The 22,708-nt window shown below is 36.8% G+C and overlaps 1 protein-coding gene across 4 annotated transcripts in view; it reads right to left on the bottom strand.

The window, feature by feature from the left end:
* CNTLN (centlein) overlaps positions 1-22,708 on the bottom strand; it is a 194,292-nt gene that overhangs the window by 60,441 nt on the left and 111,143 nt on the right. For all 4 annotated transcript variants that reach the window (XM_065046182.1, XM_065046183.1, XM_065046184.1 and 1 more), the window contains 4 exons: positions 12,574-12,623; positions 7,506-7,597; positions 3,614-4,134; positions 926-1,100 (listed from right to left, as the gene is read on the bottom strand). In XM_065046182.1, the coding sequence (XP_064902254.1) occupies positions 926-1,100; positions 3,614-4,134; positions 7,506-7,597; positions 12,574-12,623 (838 nt within the window). The remainder of the gene's footprint in view (positions 1-925; positions 1,101-3,613; positions 4,135-7,505; positions 7,598-12,573; positions 12,624-22,708) is intronic.

Below are 22,708 nucleotides of genomic sequence, written 5' to 3'. Positions count from 1 at the left end.
AAATGTATTACAAGACCAGAGAGTTCGTATTTGCTTCAAAATTTTGGAGACTAAGAAAATACAATGTTTTCAAAATCTTACTGTATCACTATACATAACAGAATTTCAAACTAGTTTTCTAACAGCAGCAAGTTTTTCAGTGTTTCAGTATTCTGTTTCTTAAACTAAGAAGCAACAATATCTGCTTGTGTTTTATATTTCATGAAGTGATTTATCTGGGCAAACACAAAAGGGAAAAATATTAGACACTGTTCAAAAGCCCAAAAATGAGTCATGTTTCAGATTGTATGGAGCCTCTAAAGACCTGGCAAATGACCAGCTGCTCTCTTCTGTAAGAAAACAGCATATAGATGTTAGCAATGAGACAAGGGGTTCAGATCCCAGGCAATGAATGTAAATAGACTAAGAAGAAGCTAAAAGCACACTTTTCTCTAGATACAACGTCTTGGACAGAGAGCCAAAAGCATCTTTCTAAGATAGAGACAACTCTCTCTGTGAACACTAAACAAACTGAGAGGTGTTCATACCTAATTAGTCAGCACACTGTTTTGTTAAAGAGGAGGAGGGGAGGATGCTATTTTCTTGTCATGGGTTAGGTCACCCCGTTCTACATGGCTTTTCTGATTCAGAGAGAGTTTAATGGGATGTCTGCGGCACTGTTTGTCTGGACTGTGAGAAACCAAGTCTAGCTACATTTTTGGCTGTCAGCTTTTGCACTCCTGACAGCCTTTTCAAACACCATGGCAGGCTGATTGTTCAAAAAATACTGTAAACAATAACAAAACTACCAATTGAATATGTGGAAGCAGATTTCTTTTTCAGTTTATAACGAGTCGAATTAATTAAGAGGGGAAAAACAGTGATAATACTAACTATTAAACTTCAACAATCTGCACAGGAGAACAAAACAAGTTCTATTGTATACCTTTTTATTATACTGCTGATTTTTGCCTTCTAAATGAACAACGTTGCAGGGCTTTTGACTATCTTGTATTTGTTTTTTCCCCTGTTGTTTACTTCTGTCTGGCAGTGGATCAGTGTTTTGCACCGTCTTCATAATCAGCGTTTCCAAACTTTCAGAAGCTGGTATTTCAGTGTCACTAAAACAGCACATTCAGAAAAAAGGAAACAAAATAAAGCTAAACATTAAAAGTTCCAAACAGCCAAAGCCTGAGTACATAGAAAAGAACACATTCAACACAGAAGAGAAACTAATATAAAATCCAAAGAGTACTAAGTTGACCTATTCAACAGATATTTACAACTGCAAAAAAGAAGTCACTGAAACTGTTTTAGTAATTTCTATTCTGCCAAATAGCATCTCACACTACAATGCATGGATGCCTGAGACTCTAACTGCTTCTTAAAGGACAAGTTTTGTTACAGTTTACAAAATGGACATAGTTAAAAAATTACTTGATAGTACTTCTAGTCTGTGAATGGCTCACAATGACACTACATTTCTACTTTCCTTCATTTTCATATTTGATAACACAACAAACAAATGCACAATAGTTCACTCGTTAAAATTTTGTTTCAACTAAACTTTATTTGTAGTGTTGACTGAGACAAACTCAGAAATTACACTTCAGTGAAATCTCTGCCTGGTAACCCTTTGGAGTGCTTTTAAATTCTGTACACTTGGTAGTCCTTCTACCGAAATTGCCTGTCATGCAGTGAAAATGGACCTGAAGCTTTCATCCTACTTTAAATTTTTCCTTAAACTTGCACTCAATGCGTTCTTAATTTCCAGTTTTTCACTGCCTTGCCCCAGATTGGAATTTGGTTTCCGATTTCAGTGAAGCCTATCTTAAAACATGAAGGCTTGGATATATTATTTTCTATATCATCAGTGGCTATTCATCACCATTAGTGCAAACACATTTGTGAAGGAATCCCTTGACAGAAGGTAATTTTGATACGTTACTTTTTAAACCAAGACGTTTTAAAAGGCACAACTGAGTTCAAATTAAGATGCATTGTCATAAAAATCAATGGTTTAGAAATGGAAACTACTTAACGAGAGAAAAGGCCAATTGAAGAGTTCATTCAGAAACATGTTAATACTTTCCAAAACCTATCCTGACACATCGGTATGTCTTATTGACTGATAAGAACAGAAACAAACATAAGAGTTTGGAGGTGCTGCAGTAGCACAAAGATATTTCTAACTACATACATGTTTCACTCACCTGAATGCTTTCAAAGGTATGTTCTATTTAGAACTATAAAGAACAGTATTTATCCATAAGTAGAAGACGAAGCTAAATGAAGATACTTCCCTAACTTGTTGAGAATGACATCATGAAACTTTACCTTCAAGAATGTTCACTATTCTACAACTGAATTCCCTAATGCAATACTTGTACAATTATTGGAAGCAGCATTTATGGCTAGCCATGACAACTAAAGACCTACAATTACTGTCTTCTTCAACCTCAAATGGCAGTGACAATTTGATTGCCCTTTTTTTTTTTTTTTTTTAAAGGAAAACATAGTAAACCAAATAAAAAGCCCACTAATCACAACAGAAAAACACGTATGTTTTCTGTAAAATCAGATCTGCAATATTAAATTAAAGAGAAAACCAAACAAGCTTTATATTAATGATAGCAACTGACCAATTTGTTTTCTCTCTCCAGATACTGGGCTCAGGAACCTCTTATTTTGCACAGGGAGAAGCAGCTTCATTTCCCACTGTTGATTTGCTCCATATGACATATAAAGCCAGCATGAAGCCTACAAACACAATTCTGTTTTCTATACTCTTATATCACTTTCTCCATATTTCGGATAAATACAGGCTGGAGAAATTTCTTTGCTGTCTCTTAGGACAAAGTACTGAAAGACAAGGTGTGATACCCATTTACTTGGTGGCTTACTGCTGCCTCCTCAAGCCTGCATGGACAAATAGCAGCAGAAGCAAAAATTCTAAACATTTATGAAGCTTGCCAGTGTAACTTTCTGAGGGCCTTGTGACTCATGAATGGGACTCTATGCAGTAACAATTACCTTTAAAGAACTGACTTTTAACCATCATTCAATTAAAGTTAGTACAATGACTGTGCATAAAACATACATGAAATAATTAGTGTGGATGGTTCTTAATTTAAAGGATGTTAAACAGCTTGTAGACATCTGCTAGCAAGCTGAAATGGGTCATTCAAAATTTATCTAACTAAATTAAGGGGAAAAAATGTTTCTCCTCCTGGGTCGGCATGTCACAAGATAACTAAACTGACTTAGTAGGCTTGCCTGGGAATCCTTAGCTGTCAGTGGTGAATATGCAAAGGGCCAGCAAATTAAATCAACCTGCCAAACTGTCAATTTCAAGCCTCATGACTGCATGAAAATAGCATCACTGGAAGAAATCAAGCATTGCCTTCTTTTGGGTTTCCTGGCACCTATTCAAATACTCATGCAGTTGTGGCTAATTTTGCATGCAAATTTCAGTCAATAAGCTCAGAACAAGACCTCCCAAGATATTTCAAAGGATCTGACAGTATTTTTTTTGAATACCAAATCAACAGTAGTTGAAATTCAGTCTCCATTTGCTAGTGCTTTACATATGCACAGTGTCCCCTCTACAGGGCTAAGTTAATGAGAGCCGTACCTGCTTTCACTCACATCCTCCCAGCCGTCCTTACTGAAGTTCTCAAATACATTACTCATAACCTTGATGGACTGTTTGAGAAAAGCTCCATGATGTCCCACAGAGCTCTTTTTCTTGGCTGTTTTTAATTTAACCTTGGTGCCTGTTATCTTGCAATTACATTGCCCAGAGGTTGCCACTGCTTTGGCTTCATCCAGCAAACACTTCAGCTCCTGCACTTGACTCAGCAAATCTTCATTTTCGTTTCTCAACCTGTTAGCTTCCGCCACTTGCCTCCTCCAAGAGGTAGCTTCTTTTTCCTGCTCATCGATCACTAACTGAAGTTCTGCTTTGTCTTTTTTTATTTCACAAATCCTCTTATGTAGCGTTTCCAACTCTCTTTCCCTTGTGTCTGCATCTTCCTTTTGCACTTTCACAGATTCTTTCAAATAATTTTTCTCCTTCAGCAAATCTTTATTCAATTCTTTCTGTTTCTTTAATTCCCCTTCAATAGCTTTGAGTCTTCTTTCTAGTTGTTGTACCTAACAAAAGCAATTTTAGCATTCAAAATATTTCAGCCTATACAGTAGGAAAAACCCTATGTTTTCAAATGTATTTATGATATGACAATAATATTACATTAAGCACAAGGACAAAAGCAATCTGTAGTCCTTAATCTAAAAATAATTCTAACGTGGTGCAGATGAAAACATTTTAGCTGCAATAATACAGCTGTTGAGCAAAGGGCAGATGGTAAAAGAAGTTAAAATTCCAAGCAAAGTGACACAGAAGTTTAAGTATGCTAATGAACCTTCCTGATGCATCTTGAGCTTATTACTGATTTGGTTATACATACTAATTGAATTTAAAAAAACATTCTGTGAAGGAAAACTATTTTGAAATGCACAAAATTCTGCACTAGCTATCTAAATCAACAAGTTCTTTCAAATGTTGTAAATACACAAATTAGGTATTAATTCAATCTTTCAAAAAAACCCAAATAAATCACACCAAGCTCAGCACCTAAAGAATATGAAGAACAAAATGAATTTTCTATTCCAATTAAGCCTCTTTACAAGCTTCTCCAATATAGTTTGAAGAAGCATATTCAACCTATGTAAGGTGCATATAATAAAATCATAGGATCATCTTGGTTGGAAAATACCTTTCAGGCCACTGAGTCCACCCATTAACCTAGCACTGTCAAGTTCACCTCTAAAACAGATCCCTGAGAACCTCATCTACATGTCTTTCAAAAATCTCCAGGGATGGTAGCCCAACCGCTTCCCTGGGCAGCCTGTTCTGACACCTGACAACCCTTTTCGCAATTAAACTTTTCCTAATACCCAATCTGAACCTCCCTTGGTGCAACTTGAGGCCATATCCTCTCATCCCATCACTTGCTACTTGGGAGAAGAGATCAACACCCTCCATGCTACAACCTCCTTTCAGGTAGCTGTAGACAGCGATAAGGTCTCCCCTCAGCCTCCTTTTCTCCAGACTGAACAGCCCCAGTTCCCGCAGCCGCTCCTCATCAGGCTTGTGCTCCAGAGCATTCACTAGCTTTGTTGCCCTTCTCTGAACTCTCTCCAGCAACCAAATGTCTTTCCTGTAGTGAAGGGCCCCAAACTGAACACAGGATTCGAGGTGCAACCTCACCAGTGCCGAGTACAGGGGGATGATCCTTTGTTTGTGAAGGCCTTTGAAGTTTAAACATATTTAGGGCTATTAACAATAAACAGAATCTCAATGTCCTGGAGTGTTTATTAAAGTTACAACCAAACCCCATCATTTCCAGAAATAGGAGTCAATTTTAATTTTAGCAGATACGAAAATGAAGATCTAGTCTGTGAAAAAATCCCAGAAGTTAGCAAAAGGCATTAAAGTGAGTTTTGTGCTCACTAACCACTTAGCCATTTTTGAGATATATTTTTGGTTGGCTTTGTGGAAGCTTCATCACCACTCCTTCAGTAAAGGAGGTGTCAAGTACTCTAGATTTTTCTGGACATGGGTAGAAAAGGCTGTTTTTCAAGAAGCTATAGTAGAATGCACATGGTCAACTCCACCTACTCACCTTGTATAATATTGGTCAACTCCATCACTTTGTAGCAATATGAAATGTCAAAACTCGCTTTGACTTTGAAAATATTGAAACCAGAGCACTTCTCAAAAAATGCTACTGATTTTTGCAAGGACATTTTGCCACTGCATTTGTATTATGTTAAAACTTAAGAAATAATTTACAAAGTGGGTACTAGAGATATGATTCAGTTAAATGAGTGCTCTTAAGGTCCAGAGTAAATTAGGGAAAGAGCTGCTCAGACTTCATATACAATTGTGAATTTGATATTGAATTTGTGAGTTTGACAGCAAACCTTTAATATGCACATCTATCCACTGCTACCTTCCTTTGTGGGAATTCATAGCACTTCCACAATGAAGAGAGATTGCCTTACGTCTACATAAAGTTATGGCGTGAATTTAGAAATAAAAGGGATTTTTTCCAAATGCTTCAATGCAACCAAAATCATAGTTTATACTTCCCTCCGCAATGTTAAGGAGTTAGACCAGTACCTTTCTTTAAACACCTTCCTAAACTGAGATTCTGCTATTATGTTCTCAGTTTTCTAAAGCAACCTTTTACACTCACTAGCACTTAAAGTCATGTATGACAGCTGGAAGGAAACAAACAATGAATAGCTTCTACACCTATCCCTAAGGTACCATCATAAGTCTGTATATCCATAGAGATAAAAATTACGTAGTACCTGGCAAACAAAATTATAGTTCTGAAATATAGATGATAAGCAAGCATAAACTGTGTGACATCTCAGATGGTAGCATTCATATTATTTCAATTACTCACTCTACCTTAAGACAAATGAATGTGAGCACTTCCTATTCTGTGTGTTATTGTTTTAACGTGGTGTTTGTCATTCAGTAATAACGAGATGACAGCCTTCATTGCCTGACCATATGGCAAGTGTTACAAGTATATGCAACCACATCATCTGCTGTAAATTACCATACTTCCTACAAGTTAATTCACAAATAAAAAATAGACATACCCAAACTGACATTCAAAGTAATAGATTTGTGTTTATTCAATTTAAGCATGCTTTTAAAGATTTATAAGTAATTAAACAAATATTGTTTTGCAAAATGACAAACAAAAGGCACGATACTGTTTGAAGGATGTCTTTTCTTTGCAGCAAGCAAACCATATGGTAAAATACAAGTGAGCCCTCTTAAGTGAACACCTGTTAACATACTAAACTACTTGTGTATATTACAAATATCAATACAAATAGCAACTAGTTAAGAACATCTTGTTACTGTGCAAGGTAAAACATGTAGAATGTTGAGCAGTAAAGATTAAATACTCATCATATTTGCTAAGCCAAAGAATACTAAATGCATAAGGCACTACCTGGTGAAAAGAGTGATAAACCCACATATGTAAAAAATATTTGCATATGCAATGTTGTGCTAAAACTTAAATACTACAAAAAGTGGATTTATCACTATTATGCATCAATTTTATGCTGTAGCAAAAGCTCTATGGGGATTAACATCTGATATCATGTAAAGTTCAATACTCAGTAAAAGAAATTAAGGTTAAGAACTTAAAAGTGGTAAAATGCTAAGCATATGTTACTTCTAATTAGATAATTTGTTAGTTTTTTTCATTATACCTCTAAACATTCTTTTAATTTTCTCTGCCATTAACCATGTTTATCTCAGGTGATATGGTCACAGCTACTTCACTAGAATGAACTCCTGACATAATTCTGGAAATCCACATTTTTGAGTTGGGAAAGGAAAATCATGGCCTGAATTCGTACGTACTGACTTTCATATATATGATTCTTATATTAAAATTTAGATCTGTTTGATGGGGTTGGTATCTTACCTTCTGTAACCTCTGATGTGAAACTTCTTTCATATTCCGCTTTGGAGTACTGTTCTTGACCCCGTCATGTGCACTAATTTTATAAAATGGCTCTATCAGAAAATAAATAATACATCTCTATCAAAGAATAAATAAAGTATATTGTGACACCTAGTATTTCACTAAAACAATATCTAAACATTTTAAAGAAATGCATTCTTTACTTCTGCAATTATTTATAACATAGTCTGTTTTCTTAACAAGCCTTTTGGTCAGTTTCTAAAGAGTGACCTCTTTTCAAAGTGTTCTGTCACATAATTATGAATCTTTGTAGCATCACAGCATGTTTTTTTTCAGAGTGCAAGCTTTTCAAAGGTACAATAGATCTGCAGGTTAAAGACGCTGTACTTTCATTCTGATTTTTATTCTTTGATAGGCTATTCCCTCTATGCCTTAAAAGCAGAATTCATTGCCTTTTTATCTACACAGTCACTACCAGTTTTGTTCTCTAGGTCTTGTCCCCTGCCAGGAGGATCAGAGTGATTGGTGAACAAAGCAAACAGTAACAGAATTAGGATGGATGAAAACTTTAAACCCCTTTTTTTGTTAAGTGAAAGATCATGTACTTCATCAGATAAATCACACAAATCATTCCATTGTAATACCATGAATTCATAACAATTAGAAACTGATACAACTAATGAAAGTGAACAAGACTCCAAGCATCACTCTCAGAGACAGCTATGCACTTTAGGTACTAAAAATCTCACAAAAAAAAGACAAGTTAGACAATTAGATTTATTCAAAAGAAAAATGGTAGGAAAAAGTTTTGAAGTACTAATATGTACAATAAATCAGAAGTAAAATACATTCTGTTTAAATTTGAACAAAGAGCTTACCACTCACAAATTGTGCACTGCTCACAGAAATAAGCAATTACACACCTCAGAAGGACTTTTTCTTAGAATATGAAATATTACATTAAAGAACAAAAAATCCCAACACTGTAAAAACAACACAATATTCACAGTACTTTTCTTGCCCTTCTTCCCCAAAAATTAACTTAAAGAATTAATCTTAAGGGATAAATATCTGTGCTACATGGTGGAGGTCTGCTTTAGAATATCATTTCAAACTACATGCAGACCCTGCAGGTCACTTAAAAACTTTTGATTTATAAACAAAGCAAGCATAGAAAAAAACAGTATTACTCTCTGTAGATTCACAATCCTCTTGATATAAACAGTGACTAACAAGTTTGTTAGAGTGAATTAGACCTTTCTTTTGTCTTTGGAAAATGTCATGGCCAATTAATACTTCTGTATTCATGAAATAAATGGAACACTATTCTAAAGATAATAAAAGCTGAAAAAGGTAAAACTATGCATCTGGGGAATATGTACCTTTACCTTGATATTAATATGTTAGTTCCCATGTTATTTCAGACTACAGTCCCCCAGCACAGTGGTACTGCATACATTTACAACATTCTTTAAGTAACACACAAAGATAATATGAACATGCTTTTCATCTTTTTCTAAATATTCACTCATTTGAATGTCTGCTGTAGCTTTCATATCAGCATTTACTGTACTCCACTGAAAAGAAAAATTATTTCCCATAGTCAAAGAAATTGATCAAAGCACACAAGGTGTTATGTTTATTATGTGGATATATTAAAATACAATTTAAAACTCTATCTATAAATAAACATATTATAGGCAGAGAATAAAGAATATTACTGCAAAAAGAAAAAAATACACACGTTCAGTATCATCGTAGAAGTCACAAGAAACATAAATTAAAGAAAAGCCAAAGGTCACTGATGCATAACCCTTTCTATCGAGCAGAAAGTAAATGGCCAATTCAGCCTCCTTTCCCCCTCCTCCCTTCTAATTGCTATGTAATTGTTCACAGGAATTGGTTAGGGAGGCAATGAAACAGCATCACCTATAACTGTCTGTCTGTCTGTCTATGATAGCAGAAGGATTCATCATATCAGTCTACCCAGCAAGACATATGCTCTACCTATCATACTCCTACATAAAAAAAAATAACAAGTTTTCCCTCAAGGAACAGACCCACAAGTCATAAACCCCACTATCTTTAGTTATCAAATTACTGTGGTCTTACAGAAGTATACTTACATCCCACTGAGAAAACATAGTTAATTGCCAGCTTTACAACTTGACACTTAATTCCTAATTAATAGTCACCAAATCTGATGATGAGTCAGTTCAACACCGCTACCAAAATGGCACTTGAACTATGATACTACATTTCAATACTACTATTTGCAGAAAACCTTCTTGCACAAATAAGAAACTACTCATAGAGTACCTACATGAACCAACAAAAAAATAAGATTTTTGCCTCCAGTATGCGCCAGGTGAAGGATTCCCCCCACAGACTGCCATACTGCAGAAAGCCCCTATGCTACTGACTCCAGTGGAAGCCACCCATGCTCCCAAAAATGCACCAAGTCTGAAAAGTGGGAAAAACCATTGTGAAGACCAGAAGAGGTGAATGCCATTCTCACACCTGAGCTGGAGACACAGTGGATTCAGCGGAAGTCTCATAACAAAGCAAGCCTTCAAACTGCCTCATTGAAGAAAAAGGGGGCCAACAGTTTACCATCTTTTAATAGGGTACTTGCTATTTTTCTGAAAAGGATTAGATGGACCCACTTCCCCACTTTTGGAGGAACTACATGAGTACCTGCCAATGTATTCCTTGCATTCATACACAAATATTGATATGAATAGCATGAATAGTGAATTTGGATTTGATGACTACAGGAAAATAAATGGCAATGGAGAAAGAGACATCATGGACAAGTGAATCGGAATGGAAAAAAACTTAGGAATGGCAGGAACAGTGTTTCCTTATCGCATGACCTCATCTTTGACTGGAAGGTTTGAAAATTATATGGAAAAGCAATAAAATTATCCAGTACTTCCTCCTGACAAACACAACTGATATATAATCAAGTAAGAGGATAGAGCCTTTTTTAATACAGGGAAGCTCAGCCACTTTTTTTCAGAATTTCCCTCTTGGTGTTATGATGCCTGATGGAAACAGGTACCTGCTAAGGTGAAACTGAATTCCAAGATCAGTTCTACATGGAGTAAACTGATGTCAGGTTTTCTTTCCGAAAAGAACACATACTTACTAAGACTATGAACAAAGCGTATTTAGACCACATTGAGTCTGGACTCTCGGCAAACTACAGATAACAGACCTGACATTGTATTTTTATTTGGGAAGAGGTAAACATCTAGCAGACACTTCAGGGCAGAGGACATATGTGCATTTTTAGCATGCAATCAAGGATTGCTGACATACACTCATCTATGCCGAAAGATGGACATCCAGCTCCAGTCATTATGGTGTAGTCTTCTAGAAAATGTCAACCAATTGATAAAAGTGTCCACCACACCACAATACTCTGTGATATGCAAAGGGAACAACAGGAAAATACTTTTTATGGACTAGGTGAGTGACTATGTTTTATACTTCAGTTGGTAAAAGTTTTGAAATGGCTAGAATCATCTCAGTCATATGTGGTAACAAAAAGTGTTGTTTAATACATGTCTTTGAACTTAATTTGGTATCTTATAAAAATTTCCTATTCATCTAAATGATACCTATAACAACAAATGCTGGAAAAGGTAAATAAAATTTGCCTAATGCACTTCACTCGTAGTTTAACTGCTTTTCTCGGTCCAAATTTAATAACAATCACCACACCAATAACCAAACTAGAAGTGTGTATCTACCATACACTTTCAAAAGAGAATATATTTCAATCTGAAAAGATAATGAAAAAAGAAGGAATAAAAGACTAATGGTTAAAGCACTAAACATGTCAAGAACTGGCAGTTTCAGGGATCTGACTGCTTTTTGGAAACACATGGTTATTGCTCAGCAGGCCTTCAACTCCTTCTCACTGTTGGTTGCCTTTCTGCTTCTCTTTGTGCAAAGACTGACTAAACTGGCAAAAACGAAGAAGTGATTTTTAAAGTCAGTATTTGAAACCTTCACTAGATCCCTTCAGCTTATCTGGGGCTATGAAAATAACACATAAGAAGTAACGTGAAAGAAAACAGTAACTTTCTGTCTTCAGCAGCTGGATATTTCCACTTAGTTTCACAGATGCAATAAAATAAATTTAAAATAAAGGGAAGAAAAATCTGATTTTTTCATTCAAGTGGCCAACATTATCACAAAAGCAGAAAGTGGCCAACAGCAGAAAACTGATATAAAGAATGGTAAGGGTTTATTGCTAAGAATATGCAGAGTACTTCTCCAAGCTCCTACTCCCTTCCTTTGCACAATACTGTGCCTAAAGGATTCACCACCAATGTGATACCCAGCTGGACTGTAACTACACGCTCTTGAATACTTCCCACAGACCATTCAGAAACAGCAAATAATACAAAGAATCAGAGGAGTGATGGAGAGGCAATGGTAATATATTACCTATCCAACTGACAAAGACTGATCTTCACAGAACCATCACTATTGTAAGGATTGCAAAAATATAAAAGAAGATATTCACGATCAGTTCTTACAAGGATTCCACCATTTTGATTTACTTTCAAGTTGACATACTTTGTGAGACTAAAAAAAGAATTAAAACGTATAAAAAAAGAAATCTGAATAAGCACAAAATTTCTCTATCGCTGCATTTCAATACTGCACAAACCACTTCTGATTCTGAGGAAAGCTTCATGAGCATTTAAACATGTTTTTGATTTTGCATGTGTATATTTATATAGTCATAGATATCGTAAACAAAATAACTTTATGTGTAGTATATACACGTAAGTTGCAAACATGTATTATTATGTATCCATATATAAAAATTGTCACTGATTTAACAGGCATGTGGAGAACTTAAGGGTAAACATCCTTAGAATAGGTATGGCCTTATGCTTACAAAATGCACATTCAAGAAAAATAAATTAATGTTTGGAAATAAAATAACCTTAAAGTTACTATTCTAAATAGACTACACATATACACACAAAATACATCTGCCCTTTTTTGTTGTAAACGCAGATGAACTCCTGTATTGTGAACCTACCCACAGATCGCTGTGCTTTCAGCTGATCCAATTCTTCTTCAAGATTCAGTCTATAAGAGAGGAAATAAAAAATTAAGAACCACAGATGCTACTGAAATCATTAAGCTAAAACAAAACCATATCAATATATGACCATGGAAAAAGTTCCCAACACCCAGGAATTAGTTCTAATTTGATGACACTTAGCATACTTCAAACATAAAGAGTTGTTTGTATAACAGCTGATTAAAATTTATAAATATGAGTTTACAAAATTCAGATATAATGCTGTTTGTAACATACACTAAGAAGTTTCAGACAGTCCTTTTTAGGTAAGGAAATGCCTGAGATGAAATGCAGACCAGTAGGAAGTGGAATCCTGTTAAGAGGGGAATAATTGTTCACTCTCAGGGAAACCACCAGCCAACCTGAGCAGATATATCTTACCATTCCTCTTTTTTCAGCAACTATTTAAGCAACTTATTAACAAGATCCCCTTTTTCAGCCCTGATCTACCACTATATTACTACTATGGTTTATTTTGTAATATGAACCAGCTGATTTACTGTTTTTCATTTTATTAAAATTAAATGCAAATAAAGTTGCCAGGATACCAATGCTAAAGCTTCAAAGTCAAACTGGAAAGTGCTTGAAGGAAAAGACATTATTTTAAATGTTGCACTTAAACTTGTGGGTTTGACACAATATTTTAATTATGTAGTTAGGACACTATTTTAACAATAAGATTCCCACCTATATTAACACAGCACACAGAACAGTCAATTAATATGTGATTTTGTTTAAAACATAACCTCATATCCTATACAAATACACGTTATTCTAGCTCTGTTCTGAAGGCTGGGCTGCTAATTTCTTCACAGCCTTTTCTGCTGTACTCAACGGCAGTGCCTAACTGCTTCACAGGAAATTTATGCTTTACAAAATCCCTCTGAGATAAGGCACAAAAAAATCGGACCAGAATATCTGCTAACTTAAGGACGGGGTTTAAAAAAAGTTATTTCAGTATACACAGTATTTTGAAGCACATTATATGTTTATTGCATCTCTGACTTAGCTGTAACTCTAAACACTGCATTTCACATGCCACAGTCTCATATGTAGTACGAATAAAACGAGAAACATGAAAAATTAAAGCAATTTCCTTTGTGTGACACATAAGACTCCAGCTATTTTCAGGACCACTCAGCTACATTCACGAGTTGACTTTATTGGCTCTTCTTCCATTCTCCATGCCTCAGGCATCATCAATTTCTGTAAGAGAGACTGCAGTGGCCTTTACCTCCACACTGTCCTAACTCCTCATAGCATGTTCATTTTTTGCACTAAATGGCAAAATGTCTTCTCAAAAAAATATCCACTGTTTACCTAATTAAGGAGTGTATTCAACATTACATGAATATAAGGGAGTGAATTAAGTCTATTTTAGAAACGCTCCAGCTTGAATCTCTGTCTTCTGAATACATTATCTTGCAACTTTAAAAACACGAGCACATTTACAATGTTTACATGCATATATACATACATACTGCCCCCCTACTCACTATGTCACAAGCATACGACAATAATTAAAGACGACTTTTTAAGAGAGTTAAATTGTACATAAAGACTTTTTAGGGTGATGAAAGACATGCAGAACTAAATAAATTATATTAAATAAGGGGTAGGTTTATAGTCGGAATATCTGAAGCACTTCCAAATAAATTCATTTGACTGTGAAACAGTCTCCAACTGAAGTTATGTTATATAGAAGCTGGAACTATTTCAGGCCAGCCTAGACAAGAAAATACAATGTGGAATACAAGATCCAACCCATACAAGTCAATGACTGGCTTGCATGAATGTGAGAAATGCCCAACTGGGTCAGATGGCATCCTGGGGTGTATTAGAAGGGGGGTGGTTAGTATGTCGAGAGAGGTTCTCCTTCCCCTCTACTCTGTCCTGATGAGACCACACCTGGAATATTGTGTCCAGTTCTGGGCCCCTCAGTTCCAGAAGGACAGGGAACTGCTGGAGAGAGTCCAGCGTAGGGTAACAAAGATGATTAAGGGAGTGGAGCATCTCCCTTATGAGGAAAGGCTGAGGGAGCTGGGTCTCTTTAGTTTGGAGGAGACTGAGGGGTGACCTTATTAATGTTTACAAATATACAAAGGGTGAGTGTCACGAGGATGGAGCCAGGCTCTTCTCGGTGACAAACAATGGTAGGACAAGGGGTAATGGGTTTAAGCTGGAACACAAGAGGTTCCACTTAAACTTGAGAAGAAACTTGTTCTCAGTGAGGGTGACAGAGCACTGGAACAGGCTTCCCAGGGAGGTCATGGAGTCTCCTTCTCTGGAGACATTCAAAACCCACCTGGACACATTCCTGTGTAGCTTCATCTAGGTGTTCCTGCTCTGGCAGGGGGATTGGACTAGATGATCTTTCAAGGTCCCTTCCAATCCCTAGCATTCTGTATTTCTATGATTCTATGAGGTCATTTCTGGGTCTACCCATCACCAGTGCTCTGTCTCCAGTAGAGGCAAAAGCAGATGCTACTCAGGAGAGAGCACTAGCCTAACAGTTTCTGCAGTCTGATTCCAATTTTCCATCCTGAAAGAGGTACATAAGCACTACCCTTCGTTACCTCTGCTTTAACTTGTTCCCTGTTGCTAAAAGGATCTTTCTTCCAATCCTGCAGGAATGGATTCTTTTTTTATAACCTTCCAAGTGGAGCCTTGTCAAAGGCAATTGGAAAATACAGATCAGATTTTATCCACATGCTTACTGTCACCCTTCTTCAATCTAGCAGGTTAATCAAGCAAGATTTCCCTTTACAGGAGCCACACTGATACTTCCCAACAAAACTGTGTTCATCTGCACTCAGTGCCCTCTCTCTCTCCCTGTCGTTTTATTGTTTGGTTGGTTTGTGTCTGTCGTTTTTTTTGTTTGCTTGTTTTGTTTCTTTGGTGGTGGCTGTTGCTTTGTTTTTCCTGTTTTTCCTGAAGACAGACTGCCATGTTCCCAAGTGTGGCAGCAGCCAGGCTCCCTGGTCTGCAGCTCCCTCTCAAGCCTGTTTTGTAGATGGGAGTCACTGCCTCGAACTGTTCACTGGCTTTCTGCATTACTTGTTCTAGTGTTCAGGAGGGGTTGAAGGTTATTTTACTAGTTGGTTTATTTTTATGTGGTTCCCTTTCTGCAAAGTGAATATCCTTAGGCAAATTGCTTTGGTCCACCCTCTTTTGCTATTATTTAACTATAATTTTAAAAAGACAAATATCTTCATTAAAGATTGGGCCTCACCTCTTTTTCTAGGAATGTTACAGAGCAAATCATCCTGGAAATCACTTCTAGCCACCTAATATACAAGAGGGTGACTGGAAACAGCTAGCATGGATTTACCAAAGAAAAAAAACGCTTTGCCAACCTGACTGCCTCTGTAAGGAGGTGGCAGACTGTAAGAATAAAGAGAGAGCAGGCAATGGTGTATACCTTGTATTTGAGATGGTTTCTCACTTCCTTATCACCAAACAGTTGAGACCTGAATTGAAAAGCATGTAAGGTGGCTGGGAAATTGGCTGGACTGTTAGGCTCAAAGGGTAGTGATCTGTGGTGTGGAGTCCAATTGGCGACTTGCAATTAAAAGCATCCCTCAGGGATCCATACCAAAGCCAGTACTTTAATGTCTTTATTAACAACCTCAAAGATGGGTTAAAGTGCCTTTTGGCAAGTTCACAAATGATACAAAGCTAAGGGGAGCAACTGATACATTCGCTAGGCACCTGGACTGCTGTTCAGAGAGACCTAATACACGGAAAAAATGGGCTGATGGGAACTTCATGAAGTTCACCAAAAGCGAAGTCCTGCCAGAATAAGGCCTCACAACAGGACATTCTGAAAGGCCAACCCAACTGGCTCAAGAGCAGCTTTGCAGAAAAAGTGATGTCCTTCTGAGCAACAAGTTGAGCATTGTGTAGTGACATGCATTTGTAGCAAAGACTAACAACATACTTGCTGTATAGGAAAGAGTACAGTCACTGGTTTACAAAAATGATTCTGTTCAGCACTTCTGAGAATGACTGTGTGGCTGTGCCTAGTTTTGGGCTCCTCCAAGAAAGACATCGATTAAGTCTAGTAAAAGGATACCAAAGGAGCACAGTGGATGGTACGAGAGCCAATGGACAGAAGTTAGAATAGAACAAATTCTAACTAGATATAAAATGACATAGCTCACTAAGGCTGGTCAGACCCTGGAACAGTTATCCAGAAAGGTTCTGCAATCTCTATCCTTGGTCTCAGTCTCCTCCACCCTTTGTCAAAACTTGACAAGATCCTAAGACACCTTCCCAAATTGCCACTGCTTTGAGCAGCAGGTTGGATAAGACAGCTTCCAGAGGTTCCTTCCAAGTTGCACAATCCTGTGATTCACATTGTATTGAGGTAAAGAGACTTTCTCTCTAATGCTTTCTGAACTAATTTCTGTATATCACTCAAAATAAAATCCAGAACAGTATTTTTCCTTTTGGTTTCTATGACTGATTGTTCTAGAAGTGTTACTTATTCCATACAAAATTTGTATCTCTACATCTTGTCTTGGCAAGATATTGATGCAGGCTCCATGTGGATGGTTGAAACCTTCCATGATTACAGCCTGGCCTTCACAACTCATCAAATCTTGCTTTGCATTTCTGCATCACTGTCAGCATCCTCATGAAAAGGTCAGCATTACAATCTCACTGCTACTTATTCATTACTAAAATATAGGACTTCTATACAAAAGCATTACACAGGCTTCCCTTTTCCTGTGATAGCTGTCCGATGTTACACTTAAATAATCCTATTCACACAGCGCCGTGCTCTCACAAGGTATTCCCACTCTGTCATTCCTGCAAAGCTGGCACTCAGGCAACACCATACCCCACAGACCACCCTCCTTCCTCCAGGTCATTGAGATGCCTAGTGTGTCAGGACTGTCGTCTGACACCAAGCAGCCTAGCTCCACATCTTATCTTCTGGGCTTCAACACAGAAGTATTTCTAAATTATTTCCTTGTCCTTTTGCTTAATATGGCAGTCAGCTACTGTTGACAATATTTTAAAACAGCTTTCTTTATCCCACTACCAATACCTGCTTCCTCATATCCTTAAAAATAGTCCCTTTACTGCAGGAGCATTCTTGGTGCAAGAGGACACTGTCACATCAGCAAGACAGCACGTCTCATCTCATCCATGGTTTCACCTAAGAGATTGGATTCGTCCTTGCAAACAGCATGTTCTGATTTCCCAAGATATATGCTCTTTGCAGCAGCACATATAAAACAGGTCTTATATGTAGACAAACCTACATGTCACACTAAAACAAACTGAATAAAGTGCACTCCACTGGGAAGACTGCTATCTGCATCCTGATCTTATTTTTTTTTTCAATCTGGAGAAGCTTGCACAGGTATAGCCAAACTTTTCAAACAAATAACTTTCATCCTATCCTATTTATAGTTATTTGGTTTCTGTCCTGGTTTTGTTGAAAAACACGTTTCTCTTTTAATGAATTTGCCTGTCAGCTAAAGCTTTCATATTAGCTGCATTTTCCTGGAAAACCAGATACACGTTTTTGGTAAACACAGAAATGGAATGCAAAGTTATTGATAAGCATGGATGGACATCTCACAAGAGGGGCAACAAGAAACAGGTGACCAAGAAACTGACCAACGGAATATAACATCTCATTCACATGAATACTTCATATAAAAGTGTGAGATCACAAGGATCTCAGCCCCTTTTCCTTAAGGCTGACATTAGGAGAGGACCTTACTAGTCACTCCTGCGAACTGAGGCCTAGTGATAGACTGAACCCAGCTCCGGTTGGCTGCAGAGTCCAATCCAGGACTTTGGTTGCCAGCTCTGCAGTTGCTGGGACTTTCAAGATTGGTTTTGTATATTTTGTATTATTTTCTCTATTCTTATTAGTAGCATTAGTAAAACATCTTTAATTTTTCCAACTCTCTTCCCTCTGTCCTTCTTTCCCTCCCAATCGCCTGTCCTGAGTGGGAAGGGGGGAGAGGGAGGGGCTGAAGGGGGAAGGGGGAGGAGAGGGGCTTAACAATACATCTCCCATAGCTTTATTGTCACCCCGCAAACAAAACCTTGACAGTTTCTTTCATTTTTTTCTAGACTCTGAAGCCTGACTGTCTTCAGTTCACAAACTTTTTAAGTTTTCAAAGCACACATTGGGACACTCAAGGCCAACATGGTTACCACTGAGCAAGTTTCTAAGTATTTAACTCATTTGGGAACAGACTATGTACTGATTTCTATTTGATCTTGTCTTTCTGAAAAACAAACATTATACAACAAAACCTTCAAGCCTTATTTTCTACTTTTTTAATGGCAAATATAGTGCTAACAGAAAAATACAAATAGCTAATATGTATGGTCTTGATACATATTACATTAGTTACACAAAATCAGAATATGAAAAAGGAATGTACAAGTAATTGTGCCTTTTTTTAATAACTGTGTGCGGTCAAGTGTTTTTTTTTTATTATTACTCATAAGTCTTTTTACATTTCAAGGCAAAAAAAAACCCAAAAAATCAACCAGAGCAAAATTGGAATGAATCACATGCAGAAGCAACTAGCTCTTTATTCTTTTCTGTTTGTTCCCAACAAATGTGCTCTGACAGATCCGAATATTTTTTATGCATATAATTGACATGCTAATCTATCTAGAATTTGTAAAAAAATAGAAAAAAAAAGCACCTGTATATATGAGTTATAACAAAATATACACATTTAGTTCAGTTCTCTAAATTTCACTACAAAAGTACTGTAGTCTGCATGTTTTGTTACAAAAGTGCAGCTCAACAAAAAGGAGGAAAGGGTATGATGTGGTCTTCTTGAAGAGTACAGTTCTTCGCAGAGACTGTATGATTACTGCTTTTCCCAAGAACAAGTGAACATGATCAGTCAGAAGAATCATCGAAGAAGGGTCAAGTAGGAAATTTCTAAGAAGCAGGAAGGGTTTCCAAGGAATTCAAAGTAACTGAAGAAGTCACAGAAAAGTGCTTAAGTATAATGTGACACTAAAAGAAATTACTCAGCCTGAAAGGACATAGTGGTAAAAAGCAGGGGTGAGGGGAGATATTTGCTTTCCAGCCTTTCATCTACACCATGTTCTCCCTCAGTGTCCCATCACACAGATGTGCCAACATAACAGGTAAGAACAAATTTATCTTCTTGATACTCTTTCCTCTCAAAAAAGTATTTCAACTAGGTCTGAAGATAAACATCTACGTGTGCTTTTTTTCCCCAAAAGGAAGATTGCCTTTAACAGACTACATCTGTCCCACCAGTCTTTTAAATGATCCATGTTCAACTCTTTTACGAAGCAGATTAGGTATTTGAAGAGATCTGTGATCCAATCACAGAGCTTCTAGTGATATGAGAAGCTTCCTGCACTGAGGGTGAAAGACAGAGTGCGCCTGCAATCCTTCAACTGAAAGGATCAAAAATAAGCTGTGTGTGGTAATGCAGAATACTAACCTGCTGGAACTAGAGCGTCAGAACAGAAGCATCAAAGTTCAGATACTGTAAGAGCTTCCAACACTGTTTCGGCAGATCAAGACAATATTTGCTGTAATTATCTTAAACATATGCTCACTAGATTTTACTGCATCATTTTTTGCATCATTCAGTTTCAATTAACACATAAAACAATGGAAGGAAGAAATGCACCAGATTTTGATCCTAACTGAAAGGGGATTTCTCTGCACTAAAAAACTTGTGTTTGATTTAGCAAGTGCTGAGCAAACGGCATTGTGTTTATGTCATCTGAAAAGATCCAACACACAAACTCAAGCTGAGAGATGGAATCTTTGAAGATTTTTCTACAATGGAAAGGTAGTTTCTCCGTAAAATGTTTCCAGTTGATTATAGTCTTGAGGCATGGATACTAAAAAGAAATCTCTGAACATTAGTACATCTCCATCTTCTGACAGTAGAAACAGTGGGAGAGGAGAGGGCAGGGGAAAACAACACAGACAACAGAAGTGATTAAGATTCTAAACTGAATACATATAGCAATATGGAACCTGAAAAAAAATCTATAGTAATCATATAGGAAAACAAACAACTTTTCTTTGGAAAAAAGGGTGTGCTCTATAGACGCAGAAAAGATAGACCTTTGAACCATAATTCAAGAACAAACAATGGGATTTGAATACAATGGAAATATACAGGTCAAGAGGAAAGAGAAAGAAACCTGAGTGTGAGTATAAATTGGTAACTTCTGGCTCATGATAAATTCACATCCTTGGACCTTTTCTCTTGACAAAGTCAAAGGCTACTACTGCATTTTAGAGTCTCTGTCACATTCATTCTGTGTATTTATTCTACTATTTAATTCAACTTTTAAAGAAGGAAGTTCCTAGGATATAAATGAAACAATAGTGTGATACCAGACATGAACTTTGTGCAAATGTTTATCAAATGCTGTGAAGTATGCTGACAAGTTGCACAATATTTTATATTGATATGTGGAGTAAGTGATAGCACTAGGAAAGCCTTTTCAGTACTGGATAGTTTTTAGTCAAGGTTTCCAGACTCCTAAAGACGACTGAATAATTGAAAAATATACCCTGACAATTTATAGAACACCCTAACAAATTTGCCAACAAGGAAGGTTACATAACTATGAGTAACTTACATTATTACTATTTCTAATTTTAAGAACAAATACACTAATCCTGTATCTGCTAGATGAACTGAAAATCTCATGTAAAATAAGTATTCAGCTGCCACGCAGACTTTTCTGCTCTGGACCATTTCTTAGATTGTGAGGAAAAATGTTGTATTTTCTAGCAGCTTTGCTAAGTTCAAATGATAGCTCATCAGACAGGAGAAAGTGACTTAAACCTATACAAAGTCTAGAAACTGGTGTACTGATTTTCACATTTATGCAGACCTGAAATTGCCTCATGGCCTTGAGCCTTCAGCATAGAAAGGTTGTGCTGCCTGTAACTATATCTGATAGAATTTGACTCTATTTCTTCAGTAATTCTTCCTCAACATCATGCATTTTCTTATCTGGTTACAAAACAAGCTGAAAACCCAGAGAGACCTTCTGACAATATAATCTACTTCAAAATCACTGAATCACAGAATCACAGAATGTAATAAAATAAAAATAATTTAAAAAATAATAATAAAAAATACTTCCAAGCAAAGCTTACTCTGTTTACAAGAAAGTGTACAGGCCAGCAACAGTCTCAGATGCTCTAGATTACATGGTCAGAGACCAACTTCCAATTCTTTTCTAGCCAAGGAGAAGCCATCAAGTCCTTGAATTAACAGGAATCAGCATCCTAAATTAGCAGGAATCTACTGGCACTTCCTAGAAGACTGTCAGTGTCTTCTAATATGGCAGGTCAGAAGTAGAATCCTGTTTGTTTTTACACCCCGAAAACAACCCCTAAGTCCTTCGTATACTATCAATAACGACATGAAAGCCATTCTTCTTCCTTGTAGCATATATATACAAAAGGAATAGGAAAGCTCACAGCATCCTGTTTTATGTATCATGCTTCATTTCTATCCTCCAAATATGATTGATTGCCACAGTCTCACTTCACAATGTTAAAACAAATAAGAAACCAAAAGAGATCAAATCTATCCTGCTAATAGTTATGCTGCTACTGCATACATTTTTAAAGGTACTGACCTTGACCCACAATAGTACCAGCTTTTTCAGTATCATACTGAATTCTGAATTCTACTTTTGATCACTCTTCCACTATGTAGTTATTTTTGTAGTACTCACTCATTTGGAATATAAGAAGAGGTAGCATAAAAACTGTGCTACAGAATCAGTTTTGCCAAAGGAATTACTTCTGATTTCTTTTAGATTATAGCTAGGCATCAGCAAGAAATTCCCCGTAACAGTTGCTTACTTATCAAGTTACTAGAATAGGCAAAATGCTCATACCATCTGCATATAAGCCGGGCTTCTGCAAAATATACCTTCTTGCAGGAACAAAATTTCCTAGTACTCATCATTTTTAATTGTCAGCAGTTCTAAAGATACCATTAGGAGACTTCACACAATTCTAAATCTGAGGTACATATACATACACATGCGCACTTGGGTCTCAATGCATTAAAGAAAA

The sequence above is a fragment of the Columba livia genome, chromosome Z (genome assembly GCF_036013475.1).
Source record: "Columba livia isolate bColLiv1 breed racing homer chromosome Z, bColLiv1.pat.W.v2, whole genome shotgun sequence".
Lineage (NCBI taxonomy): Eukaryota > Metazoa > Chordata > Aves > Columbiformes > Columbidae > Columba > Columba livia.
The sequence above is the reverse complement of the archived record's forward strand: the minus strand, read 5'-3'. Positions and strand labels throughout refer to the sequence as shown.